Source organism: Alligator mississippiensis, chromosome 16 (assembly GCF_030867095.1).
Source record: "Alligator mississippiensis isolate rAllMis1 chromosome 16, rAllMis1, whole genome shotgun sequence".
NCBI classification, from domain to species: Eukaryota; Metazoa; Chordata; order Crocodylia; family Alligatoridae; genus Alligator; species Alligator mississippiensis.
In genome coordinates this window covers 31,853,659-31,867,406 of record NC_081839.1, presented here as the reverse complement: position 1 = coordinate 31,867,406, position 13,748 = coordinate 31,853,659, and the positions used below count along the sequence as shown (strand labels likewise).

Genomic DNA, 13,748 nt, shown 5'->3' with positions numbered 1-13,748 from the left:
TTCTCAGATATGTGGGGAGCTGCAGGAAAAGCAAGGGCAATGTTGGACCCCTGCTGAACCAGATGGGGCAACTGACAACTGATGCCCAGGAAAAAGTGAACTTGCTAAATGGGTACTTTGCATCAGTTTTGCACCAGTCCCATGGGACGCCCCTGCCCACTGTGGGTCAGGGAAGTCCGGGTGAGGGACATCCCCTGCTGACCTCGTGAAGGAACACCTTGAGAGGCTGGACACCTTCACGTCAGCCGCCCCGATGGGTTACACCCCAGGGTACTTGGGGAGCTGGCAAGCATCATAGCTCAGCCCCTGGCACGGGTCTTCGAGAGCTCCTGGTGCTCTGGTGAAGTGCCCGAAGACTGGAAGAAGGCCAATGTGGTGCCTATCTTCAAGAAAGGGAGGAAAGTGGATCCAGCAAACTACAGGCCCATCAGCCTGACCTCTATCCTGGGGAAGGTCTTGGAAAAGATTATGAAAGAGGCCAACCTTAACAGACTGGCTGAAGGCAATATCCTGAGGGATACCCAGCATGGGTTTGTTGTGGGTAGGTCTTGCTTGACCAATCTCATTCCCTTTTACGACCAGGTGACCTATCACCTGGACAAGGGAGTGAAGATTGATGTCGTATATCTTGACTTTATAAAAGCCTTTGATCTGGTATCCCATGATCACCTCTTGGCAAAACTAGCTAACTGCAGCCTCAACCTCACCAGGATCTGCTGGCTGGGGAACTGGCTCCGCGGCAGGACCCAGAGGGTGGTGGTTGATGGAAGTCAATCGTCATGGTGAGCTGTGACCAGTGGGGTCCCCCAAGGCTCTGCCCTTGGGCCTGTACTATTTAACATCTTTATCAATGATGTGGACATTGGTGTCAGAAGCGGACTGGCCAAGTTTGCCGACGACACCAAACTCTGGGGTAAAGCATCCATACCTGAGGACAGGAGGGCGATCCAGACTGACCTGGACAGGCTCAGGAAATGGGCGGACGAGAATCTGATGGTGTTCAACACCGAAAAACGTGAGGTTCTCCACCTTGGGAAGAAAAACCTGCAGCATCCTTATAGGCTCGGCACTGCTATGTTGGCTAGCACTACGCAAGAAAGAGACTTGGGGGCCGTGATTGACCACAAGATGAACATGAGCCTGCAGTACGATGCTGCGGCTAGTAAAGTGACCAAAACGCTGGCTTGCATCCATAGATGCTGCTCAAGCAAATCCCAGGACGTCATTCTCCCCTTGTATTTGGCCTTGATGAGGCCGCAGCTGGAGTACTGCGTCCAGTTTTGGGCCCCACAATTCAAAAAGGATGTGGAGAAGCTTGAGAGAGTCCAGAGAAGAGCCACGCGCATGATCGGAGGTCAGGGAAGCAGACCCTACGACGACAGGCTGAGAGCCCTGGGGCTCTTCAGCCTGGAAAAGCGCAGGCTCAGGAGTGATCTGGTGGCCACCTACAAGTTTATCAGGGGTGCTCACCAGGATCTGGGGGAAACGTCTGTTCACCCAAGGGATGACAAGATCGAATGGTCACAAACTGTGCCATGACTGATTCAGGCTGGACATAAGGAAGAACTTCTTTGCTGTCCAAGCCCCCAAGGTTTGGAATAGACTGCCGTCAGAGGTGGTTCAAGCGCCTTCATTGAACGCCTTCAAGACACATTTGGATGCTTATCTTGCTGGGATCCTATAGTCCCTGCTGACTTCTTTCCCCTGGCGCAAGGGGCTGGACTGGATGATCCTCCGGGGTCCCTTCCAGCCCAAATGTCTATGAAATCTATGAAACCTCCAAGAGTACTACTCTGTGCCAGAGAGGCAGCCATCCCCAGCAACTAGGAAAACCACCTGAGTGGTCACTGTATTTCCCCTGCCATGTCCTTCTGTCATATCAGTCCTTAGGTGCTGCCCTGTTTCTCTATCTCAGGGCATCATGCAAAACCAGTGGCTGTCCCCAGAGTCCTTGCACTGTCACTGCTGGAGAGCAGACATAAGAAGGGCCTTTTCTTTTTTCCCTTGCAGAAGGAAGAATGGCATGAGAAAACTTTCCAAGCAATTAATGCAAAGCAGGAGCAGTCCCTGCAGCTAAAACCTGGCTGCGGTCCAGTTACTCGTCCAGCAGACAGGCCCAGAGCTCCACCTTGCTTCTTTCTCAATGATGGCTAAAGCCCTGTGCAATGCAAGTGGACGTGCAGCACCACACACAGGGTCCCAGCTGCTCATCAGGCTGACTGGCCATTCGCCCAGTGCCTCACCTGTTGCAACCACATTTCCGAGTAAGCAACAGAACTGTCCTCGTGATACGAGAAGTGGAGCTTGGTTCTAGAAAATCTCAGCACCGGGTCATTTGTGATGCTGAGCCAGAGCTGGACATGGGCTCTATGGAGACAAATAGGTATGTATATATATGTACATGCGCCACCAGCTATAGCTTGAGGCAGAGAGCCAGCCCATGTCATGCAAGTCACTGCCAATTGATTTGTATTTCTGTCTCTTTTGGTAAGAGCAGATCTGACCAGCAACATGGGGGTAAGAAGATCTGTCCCTTCTTGCCTGCATGTGGGCTCCCTGGGGACTTTCTCCACAGAGCAGACATGTAGTTAGCTGTGTTGGCCTGAAGTCAAGTAGAAGCAAGGGTAGATTTGCACCTTATAGACCAACCAAAGTAGATATATATAGTCCAAGCTTTCATGAGTTGAGGCTCAATTTATCCAATGAATTTGATGATCAGAGCCATTTTATGAAGTGACTTTCACACCAAAGTTATAGAAACCTCCATCTGGTTACATGTGCCTCTCTAGGGACCCAGAGCCTTGCTGTGGGTATTCAAAGCTCCTTTAAAACATTTGTGGGCAATATCAACAACCTGGCCACAGGGCTATTAGCAACAGCAGTTTGCACTGATTTCCGGCACGCTCAAGACACGGAAAGGTTTGTGAATTCTCAGAGGGCTAACAGCAACTATAAGCCAGGCCCAGGGATCAGACCCTTCCCGGCATCAAATAGGGATTTTACCCTCCTGCAGCACAGGCTGGCAGGACCTCTGAAGAGCTGCAGCATCCCCTCAGCCACAGCTGCAGCTGGAGGAGAGGGCTCTGACGCAGCTTCCCCAAACCCAAGGGAGTGAACACTGACCACTTCACCTGCTGTGTGCCGAGTGATACTGGCATGGAGCTGTGGCTAGCTCCCCACCAGCGAAGTAGCTTTACTGGGAGAGGATGGCATTCACCAAAGAAAACGTAACAATCCACACAGTTGAAATAACCCAACCATTGCCTGGCTCCATTCCCTTTGCTCTGTTGGCTGCTTCTCTAATCTGCTGGGACTTTCTGTGATTTAAAGCCACCAGTTTGCATGGGCAGCCACACTCCTGCCCATAGCCCCTTGTCATGTAAAGGAGAGAGCTGGCAGCTAAAGGGAGAAGCAGGTCTGCAGCACAGAGTGGGAAATCCTACCTCTTATTCTCCATGTCATCAGAAACTATCCCCAGAGCCACTGATTCCACAAGGTTTAATTGCAAAAGATAAACCCTTTTTGCCGGGGGAAAGGGTGCACATATAGTTGGTCCACTCCATTTCCAGAAAGCAGCACAGCCTTATTGAAGGCCCAGAGGATCTCACGTAACCTTGGTGGTTTGGGTTTGCAGAACTGAAATGTTGTGAGACAGAGGTAGTTAGCCATGGTAGTCTGAAGTCAGGCAGGGTAGATCTAACTAAAACAGAGATGTGTAACATCTGCTTTCGTAAGCAGCAGCCTTGGTTTATTTGATGTACATATATATGTGTGCATGTGTGTGCTTTGAGTGAAGTAAGCCTGCTGCTTACAAAACCTTATGCTATGTATCTCTGATTTGTACCCTGCCTCCTGCTTGAGAAAAAGACGGCAGCACATTCTGAGAACCCAGAACCAACCAGGAAGCCTCCTTAGCTTCCCGCAGTAATTCTCCCCAAAGATGTCTAGGTGTCCTTATTAATAAACACTACAAAATCAATGTCTACAAGCCACAGACACGGCATGGGGGAACCTATATAATCCACCGATATGCTGATCTGATTATTCACCAGAAGCTTAGGATCGACTATGCCAAGGCTGCAGCTTCATCTCTCATGAGTTGTTTCTTCTCCCTTGTACACGACGATGTTCTGGTCCGTTTCATACACCTTGACCTTGTAAAGAGTCCCCGGGGGCAGGCGCTTCTGGAGGTTTTCCCAGATGAAGACAGCGACATTCTCTGTTGTACTGCAGGTAAAACAGGGCCAAATTCAGCAGAGGCGCGGTACCCGCCCATGGAGCGTGACCGAAAGGGAGAGGACACCGAGAGGCGGTCAGTTAAGCTAAATGAAATTGTACTTTGAGAAGTACCACGGTTGGAACAGGTGCCAGCAGACACGGCACCTGCCATCTGTAAGTTGGCACAGGCCGGACTCTGCTGGTGCCTCAGTCCCTCTATTAGTCCCCAATACCCACCTCACAACATCAGCGAAATACTCCACATCCTTATCCAGGTTCTTGTGGTCAAGTGGCTTCATGATGGCCTCCTGGGGGAGGGAGGAAGGATGTTAGTGGCTCCATCAATGAAACACCCAGAAACACAGGAAATAACAGCTTCTAAGCTTTGCAGACTCGTACTCGGGGAGGTGGTTAGGAATGGCCCTTAAGAGCACCCTAGGGAATAGTGGTAGGAAATCTCATTACGGCCAATGTCAAACTTCTCCAGAAAGACCTGAATTATGCAGTGTTGGCAGGAAGGTAGCAGGGCAGAGTTGTTTTAGAAAGGCAGCAGCAGCCACATCACAGATCAGTGTGGGGACCAGCACGGGACAGTACACTTCAAGAGGATGCCATGCTGCAGCACTGTGCTCTCCTCTCCAGCAAAACAGACTCCTTCCCACCACCAGGCACACACAAACTTTTACGCCACATCTAAATCCTCAGTGGGGTATTGCCAGCGATGTAGCACTATTACCTGCATATGCTCTTTCAGGTCTGTCAGGTTTATAACCATTCCTGAGACAGGGTCAATCTGCAGGGCAAAGAGAGAGAGAAAAGAGATTAGCCACACCAGCTGTAAGTGCTTACTACTCATGCATGGTTTGAGCCGTGCCAAAAAGTTTAGGCAGCATAAACTAGGTTTGTTTTGCATCTGCAGCACCCTAAATATAGCCATGGGGTGGTGTCTCACGAAAAAATTCCCTCTTCACCTCCAAATGCTGTCTGAGCTTCCAGCTTCCTTGTGTAACTCCACACAATGGCACCAGTACAGGCTGGGGACAAACTGGCTAAGCAGCAGCTCTGCAGAAAAGGACCCGGGGGTGACAGTGGACAGTAAGCTAAATATAAGCCAACAATGTGCCCTTGTTGCCAATAAGGCTACTGGCATCCTGGGCTGCACTGGCAGGAGTGTTACCAGCAGATGTAGGGCAGTGATTCTTCCCCTCTATTCAGCACTGGTGAGGCCACAGCTGGAGTCCTGTGTCCCATTTTGGGCACCCCACTACAGAAAGGATGTGGACAAACTGGAGACAGTCTAGTGGAGGACAACAAATATGGTTTGGGGGCTGGGGCACATGTCTTGTGAAGAGAGGCTGAAGAAACTGTGCTTATTTAGTCTGCAGAAGAAAAGACTGAGGAGGGATTGAATAGCAGCCTTCAACTCCCTGCAGGGGGGCTGCAAAGAGGATGGAGCCAGACTGATCTCAGTGGGGGCAGACGACAGGACAAGGAGCAATGAATGGGCTCAAGCTGCAGCAAGGGAAGTTTAGGTTGGATATTAGGAAAAACATTTTCACTAGGAGGGTGATGAAGCACTGGAACAGGTTACCTAGAGAGGTGAGGGACTCTCCATCCTTGGAGGTTCTTAAGACCTGGGTAGACAAAGCCTTGGCTGGGATGATCTAGTTGGGGCTGGTCCTGCTTGGAGCAGGGGTTGGACTAGATGATCTCCTGAGGTCCCTTCCAGCCCTCGTTTTCTATGGTTCTATGAAGTGCATCCTTCTGCAGTGATGCACGGAGCATGAATTTAGACATCAGCCAGCTGTCAGCCAGCACGGGTCAGGCACAGATCGTGAGCACCAGTGCTACCAGGTGTTTTGCTGCTGTGGGTAGACACCCCTTATTCATGAGGCAGGAATAAAGATCTCACTGGCAAGAATTCTCATTGGGGACCCACTAGAACAAGGCATTTCCAAAACAAAATAGCTCCCCAGACTGTGAAGCTGCCCCGAGATGCACATATCCTTGATCTGCAGTGAGCTCCATGGAGGTGCAACTTCCCAGCAAATTAATTTTGTTGCAAGACGGAGGTTTAAGATGGCCCGTGGACATCCTGCAGAGAAGGACGATGAAAAGGAGAGCTGCTTTCTGCAGACCCACCTCACACAAGCGGTTAAAAAAAATCTTCCTCTTTGTGGTGAAGGGGACAGAGGTTTTTCAAGGAATCCAGGGCTTTCGGAAGCTCTGCTGAAGCTACTTCAGAAGGCCTCATGCATTTGCACATGGAACGCCACATCCTGCTACTTATAAGAACAGGAAGGAAATCATGTTGGCACTCACCTCCCCACGTACAGTCACGACAACTAGAGGAAGAAAAACACCAAGTTAGACATGTAAGTCAGGGCCTGGGAGAACACGTTACAATAGACAGACCACACAGTGTTAATCAGCTTCAGCAAGTGGGCCGAAAGCTCTTAGACAACGGGAGATGCAACTGTTTAAATCAAGATCCACTGCCCCAAGAGAAGTTATGCAGTCACGTACTGCCCAGCCACCGGGGCTCTCTTAGGTGCGCTGCCCAGTGCCAGTGTGCACAGGTCTGTGTGTACAAGATCCACTTGTTTCTGTCAAGTGCCCTCTGGAATTACACCTGCATCCGAAATGCCCTTGTGATGCCACCCCCACCAGAAGGCATGGGGGCCAGAGAGGGCTTAACAGTCCCTTGGTTCTTTCTGCAACTGGGCTGATAACGTCAAGGGAGACTGTAGAAGCCAAGACAAAAACAGGAGACCTCCTCCAGGTGCCTGAACTAGAGGCTGCCCTGGAGACTCTTCCTTGGGTAGAGCCGTGCAGCCACCCTCAGGCTGGGAGCAACAAGGAAGCAGGGGCACAAGTACAACCTGACTGTTTTGCAAAGCCCTGAGTCAGAGCCGGCGGGGTGATACAGGGATGCACTGGAAGGTCCTTAGATCAGAGTGCCAGAAGGACCTGGTCCAGGTGGGGACTCTCGTTGCTGTTACACTCGGATCTTGCTTCGGTTTCCTCAGCAGTCTTAGTATCCTCCGGATCAGTGGAAAGGCAATACAGCCATCCCAGTGTCCAGGGGATGAAAAGGCACCCATCTGGGAGCCTGGATTCAACTGTTCCCTGAAACAAGGTGTCTGGCACTTGTGGTCTACAGTGAATAGGTCTATTTTGGGGACTTGCCAAAGAGGCTCTATAACTCTGACAGAGCACTCATGGTCATTGGAGAATTACCTCCTGGTTTGACATGGAGTCAAACCCACCCCCAGAATCATATGACATCCTACCAGAGGATCTGGCCCAGCTCCCCCTTGCCAATGCAGAGCTGTGGGTCTGCTACCATGTGTACTGTGGATCCCGAAGAGCCAGGAATAAGCTGCATGCCAAGGGGATGGCTCTGAGCTCTGGGGCATTTACAGAGGCAAGGGTCTTGTGACCCAGATGAATTGCCAACCCTGAGTAGAAGCACCAGTGTTGACATGCAGAGGAGTAGAAAGAGGGGTCCTTGTAACAGGTTTAAACAAAAGACAGATTACCTGGTAGCTATGAACCCCTAATGGGCAGAAATGAGAACCCCCTTGCAAAACCCTTCCCATTTAAGAGTGACCATGGAGAACTACTCTCTGAATACTGCTTTCCAAGCAGCTGCAACCCTCTTACAGGAGCTGTATTTTTACCATACTTCCTAAACTTGCTGAGGAAAACACTCTGTGAGACAATAACCAAAGCCTGGCTATAGACATGTTAAATCGCAGCCACTGATTCAGCTCTCCCATCTTACCCTGCCCTGGAAGGAAATCAGGTTGGTTTGACATGGTTTGCTTTTAACAAATCCATGCTGGGTATTACTCATTGTCCCATTATCTGCTACGTGACTGCAAACTGATGGATTATTTGTCCCAGTATCTGTCTGGAAACTAATGTTAGGCTGATTGGTCCATAACTTCCTGAGCCCTTTTCCCTGCTGTTTGAAGACAGGCACCATGTTTGCCTTTCTCCCATCTTTGGGAACCTCACCCACCTTCCACAAAGGCTCTTAAAGGTGGCTCTGAGATTGCTTCAGCTAATGTCCTAAGCACGTGAAGGTGAATTTCATCAAGCCCAGCTAACTTGCAAATATTGATCTCATCTCAATAGCCTCGACTGCTTTCCTTATTCTAGCCTTGGTTCTTAGCTTTTTATTGCTCTCAGGAATTCGAGTTAGGCAGCTGATCCAAGCTCACCTTTTTAGTGAAGACTGAAGGCAAAACTTCAGCTTTCCTGCCATCCTGAGTTATTAGTTTGCCCTCCCCATGGAGCAGTGGACCAGCTACTTCTCTGGTCCTCCTTCTATCACTAAGCACTTAGCCACAGTTTTCTTGTTACCCTTTATGCCCCTTGCTGGCTGGAACTCATTTTGTCCCTTGTCCTTTGGGATTTTGCCTCCTGATGCTTGTGCTATTTATACCTATCCTTATCAATTGTGTTTCTACTCTGTGCAATTCCTTCTTGAGCTCTAGGTACGGAATAGCTCCTGAGAGAGCTGGGTTTGGGCTACATTTCCTACCTTTCCCTTCCCTAGGGACAGCTTACCCTTGTGCCCTTAATCTTGTTTCTGGAAGAAACTGAACTCCTTTGCCCTTAGCCTGGCTTCCCATGAGATCTTCCCTGCCTGCTGCATTATGCTCCCTCTCTTTGCCTGCCTGAGGATCATTCATGATCTCCATTTCAAGCTTGCTGTTGGGCAAGTTACCTGCCCCCTTCACTTTCTCAACTTCCCTTGTAATACAACACAAAGAGAAGTCATATTAAGCACAGAGTAAACAGGTGCTTTCTTTCTCTCCTCCATGGATGGTGATAAGTCACGGAGGGAGGGATGGGCCCACACAGCCCTGCATGTCTGCAGCGGCAAGGATGCGACAGCCCAGAGGGCACAGACACAGCCCCACAGGATGCTGCTCACTGAATGAATCCAACCTCACGTGCACGAGCATGTGTACCAGGAGTGGCAGCTGCATGCACAACACTCAACATTTGCTTTTGAGTAATAGGTTTGCTCAGTGAAACCACCGTTACGATTTACGATCGCTCGGGAGAAGCAGCTTGCTTTGACTAATGCGATTCTGAGACAATCTTTACACTCTGTTGGCTTTAATGGCACAAAAGCCAAATCCCTGGCTAGGACTTTCTGCTGTTGAGAATTAGCTGCATTTTTCACTGCAGCAAATGGCCTTTCCACAAAAAAAAAAAAAAAAAAAAAAAAGCTGAAAAGGCCAGACCATGCCGTTACAACAGGGTCACTGACTTCCATCAGCATGACTGAGAACAGGTCCTGTCCCAACCCCCCCGAGCCATTCTTACCTAGGCCCACAGGCCAGCCACCTCCTCACCTTTATAGTTGTGCCCATGCCCATTAGGGTTGTTGCATTTCCCAAAGAGCTTCAGGTTTTCTTCATTGCTCAGTGAGGGGCTGCAACAAATGAACAAAAAGCATGTGAGTCCCATTAACACCAGCATGCTCCCATTTCCCTTGGGATGGGGACCTGGCTCTTTCCTGAGTTGGTGGTAAGGGAATAAACTCACAGGAGTCTCCTAATCAGGATCTATGCATAGCACCTGAGTCATGCAGGGCTTGTGCATGCAAGATTTGCTCTCCTCATTCTCCTTTCCATACCCTAAATCCACTGGCATGGATAACCCCTGGTTTCAAAGGGTGCGGTAAAGCTATACAATCCACGGTGCAGCCTAGCAATCAAATGTAGACCTAATCCATTCCTGCTTGTTAAATAGAGGGATTATGTTGGGGAAGCACTGCCATTTTTCAATTGCTTTGTTACCATAAATATTCTGATTGTGTTTCTCTATGACAGTGTTATTAGCTGCTGAAACAGCTCTGAAGGGTTGAAGGAGCTCAATTAGGAGGCTCTGTACCATGCAAGGTGTAAAACTTCAGACTAATGCAAAAATGGCCATTAATAAAACTTTTAATTAATTCCTATAATGATAAACTCGCCTGTATCACTACACTTGAAGAAATGCTTAAGTACTTTTATATACTTGGTGTATGGAAAATAGCAGTATATACAGCTACGCCTAGTGGCTTGTTTTATTAACTTGAAGTGGTTGGGCTACCTAAACTCCTAAGAAACTGCTGCCTTCTCTTAAGAGACGAACACAAGGGCTTGCAAGGAGAACGCCTCCTTCTTGCCCACTGGTGTGTACGTGCCGCCTCCCAGTCCAGTTCCAGTTCCAGTTCCAGGGGGCAATCTCTGTTTGGTTGCAGTACTCCATGCCGTCTCTTCCCTGCGCTGTTGGGATGATAGTGGGTGGGTGTTAGCTAGCGAGATCTTGGGTTTTACATGGAGCCCCAGGCAGGAGCTTTAATGACAAATTGGGGAGAAGCTACTATAGCGATCACAAACTTCAGAAATGCAGAGCTGAGTTATCAGGGCAGTTTCCCAAGATGGGAGATGTAGTCGCCTGTGCCAGACTGAAGTCAAGTGGAAGGCAGGGGAGATGTGCACCTTACTGTAGATGGACTAAAGGGGGGGTGTGCATGTGTGCGTGTGCACATACAGGACGAGTTCTCGTGAGTGAACCTCACTTCATCCAATGCTGTTTGATCAGATGCTCACAGCTGAAACACGCTTCAATTCACAAAACCTTGCACTCTACGGTTCTTAGTCGGTCTAATAAAAGAAATCGGATTGACCCAAATAACCTCGTCTGCCTGTGCTCCACACATACACACACACATGGATACATGCACACCCACACAAATGCACATGGATACACACAGACACATACACAGGGAGACAGACACACACAAATGCACAGACACGTAGTACACACACGCATACTTATAGACACATATAGACACAGATATACACACACAAATACACAAGGAATGCACGGACAGACATGCACAAATGCACAAACACATGGTACACACACACATAAATACATATACACACGCACAGACGCATGGATTCGCACACACACATAAACGAAGACATAGACACACAGAACACACACATACATATGCACACAGACACATGGATTCACACACACACATATACACACACAGACACACAAATGCACAGACACACAGTGCACACACATGCACAGATATACATGCACAGGGATACACACAAATACACACAGACGCACACAAATGCACAGACACACAGTGCACACACATGCACAGATATACATGCACAGGGATACACACAAATACACACAGACGCACACAAATGCACAGACACATGGTACACACACATGCAGATATACACACACAGGCACACCAATACACACAAATATGCACACACAGACACCCAAATGCACAGACACGGTGCACACACATGCACAGATATATATGCACACAGACACACACAGACACACAAATGCACAGACACATGATACACACAAGGGCACACCGATACACACAAATATGCACACACAGACACCCAAATGCACAGGCACGGTGCACACACATGCACAGATATATATGCACACAGATACACACAGACACACAAATGCACAGACACATGATACACACAAGGGCACACCGATACACACAAACATGCACACACAGACACACACAAATGCAGACACACAGTACACACACGTGCACAGAGATACACTCACAGGCACACCGATATACACAAACATGCACACACAGACACACACATGCACACGGATACAGACAAATAGCCAGGCACACACAAATGCACACACAGAAATATGCACAGACAGACACGCACAGCTGCACACACACGCACGGCGCACACGCGGGCCGGGCCGGGCGGGGCGGTGTGCGCTGGCGCTGGCGCTGCCCGGCTGCCCCGGCGCTGTCCAGCGCGGCCCCGGCCCCGGCGCGGCGCTCACCTGTGCAGGCGGTGGCAGGCGCTGAAGCCGAGGCAGCGGGACACCCGGGCCAGGCGGCCGGGGCCGGGCGGCATGGTGGAGGCGGTGGCGGTGGCGGGGGCAGTGACATCCGGGCCTCCAGCCGCCTCCCCCGGCTCCGGCTCCAGCTCCGCCTCCCTTCGGGCGTGCCCTCCCGGTCGCTGATCCGCGGCACCACGCAGACACACCCGCACGCTGGCACGTGATTTGCACGCGCACGGGTCTGTCTGCAACGCGCGTACAAACGCCTGGCTCGGCCGCCCTTGCCCTCTCCCTCTCCCTCGGGACGAGCCTCCGCGTCCAGCTGGCGGGGGCGCCGTCCCTGGGGGGCAGCTGCCCGCGGGGCCGGTTTTCCGGCGGTGGCAGAAGAGGATGCTGCGCAGGCGAGGTCGGACCCAGAGGTCCTACAGTGCTCGGTCCCCCCTGCGACCCAGCGGCTATTGGGGTGGAGGCGCCCGAGGAAACGTCTCCAACCTCGCTGTTCACTAGATGAAAGCTATTAATTAGGAAGCAGCTCTCTGGCCATTAATAGCCTTCCATCCCCCTTCCCTCGGGAGTCTCGTGCCCACTGTCTCAGGGCCCTGGGCGCTCGCCCTGCTGTGCTTTTCCCTCCCAAAGGCTGCGGTGACAGCGACGAGGGTCATGGCAGGACACGGGCACGTGGAGCCGGGTGACAAAGTGGCTGCTGGCTCCTCCTGCACGAGTTCAAGCAGGATTTGGAGAAGAGGCTTCTGACTCGTTCTGGACTATGCTAGGGTTTTGGACATGCCTAAAGCCAGCACTAGAAGGCGTGCCCCGTCCGTGCCACAAGCAGTGACAAGGTGAACCTCAAGTGGAAAAGTGCTTCCCCCTCAAGCCTTCCAGGTGGGATCAGCCCTGCCCTCCTGCACAGTAGAGCCACCTGTTCGCTCCCCTCTGCCCCACGGCCCCAACTCCCTGATGCCGCCCGTGGGTCGTTCACATGACAGGCTGCTGGTATTTATGTGGTGGGGTGACCCAACCCTACGCTGTTCAATGCTGCTTGTGCCCGACTCCAGAGCTGAAACCAGGACAGATATGACTCCCTCCCTCCTTCCAGCTTTGATGTTTGGCAGAGCTGCAGAAGAGAGGTGCGTACTCGGCCGTGGGCTGGTGCTCTGGGGTGAGATGCTGTTGGTTCAGGGCCGTCAACTGCACACGGTCTTTCAAAGCACCCAAGTACTTTCCAATTTTCTTATGATTTCCCACTTGGGATAATAAAAGGTATCATTTTGGAACCAAGAGTTCCAGTTTTTTGTAGGTCTTCAAGTGCTTTCCTTGCATTCATAGTCTCCTACAAAACTCAGTGTGTCTTTGGCACCACTTCTCTGCTGCGTTATCTCCCAAAGGGGCATACGTGTCTCCCAGCTGTGTAGGGGGTGAGGAGGCATGTCAAAGTGTGGTGCCAGCTCTGGCGACTAGCTTGGGAAGAGCACAAGGGACTGAGCTACGGCGGAAGGGGAATTGGATGGTAATAGTGGGTTTGCAAGATACTCACTACTTTCTAGTAAACCGGGACTCAGAGCAGCCTATGTTATATCCTGTGGCCTCATCCACTTCTGCCTCCTTTCCTTTACATTGACTGCTCCTCCCCCGTCTTCCTGTGCAATGGAAAGCACCAA

General features: G+C 50.7%; 1 protein-coding gene across 1 annotated transcript; it reads right to left on the bottom strand.

Annotated features, from left to right (window-relative positions):
- Positions 1-3,481: 3,481 nt before the first annotated feature.
- PTS (6-pyruvoyltetrahydropterin synthase) lies at positions 3,482-12,231 on the bottom strand. The gene is made up of 6 exons (XM_006274673.4): positions 12,091-12,231; positions 9,594-9,673; positions 6,541-6,563; positions 4,955-5,011; positions 4,456-4,526; positions 3,482-4,227 (listed from the first exon to the last, which is right to left on the bottom strand). Exons 1-6 carry the CDS (start codon positions 12,162-12,164, stop codon positions 4,086-4,088), a joined length of 447 nt encoding a protein of 148 aa, XP_006274735.2. The 5' UTR covers positions 12,165-12,231; the 3' UTR covers positions 3,482-4,085.
- Positions 12,232-13,748: the final 1,517 nt, after the last annotated feature.

Bases quoted from the DNA above. Each gene is read 5' to 3' on its own strand.
- PTS (XM_006274673.4), bottom strand. From the start codon at position 12,164: ATGCCGCCCGGCCCCGGCCGCCTGGCCCGGGTGTCCCGCTGCCTCGGC. The intron at 9,674-12,090 runs GTGAGCGCCGCG...CATTTGTTGCAG, and splicing joins GCCTGCCACCGCCTGCACAG to CCCCTCACTGAGCAATGAAG. The intron at 6,564-9,593 runs GTGAGGAGGTGG...TTCTTCCTCTAG, and splicing joins GCATGGGCACAACTATAAAG to TTGTCGTGACTGTACGTGGG.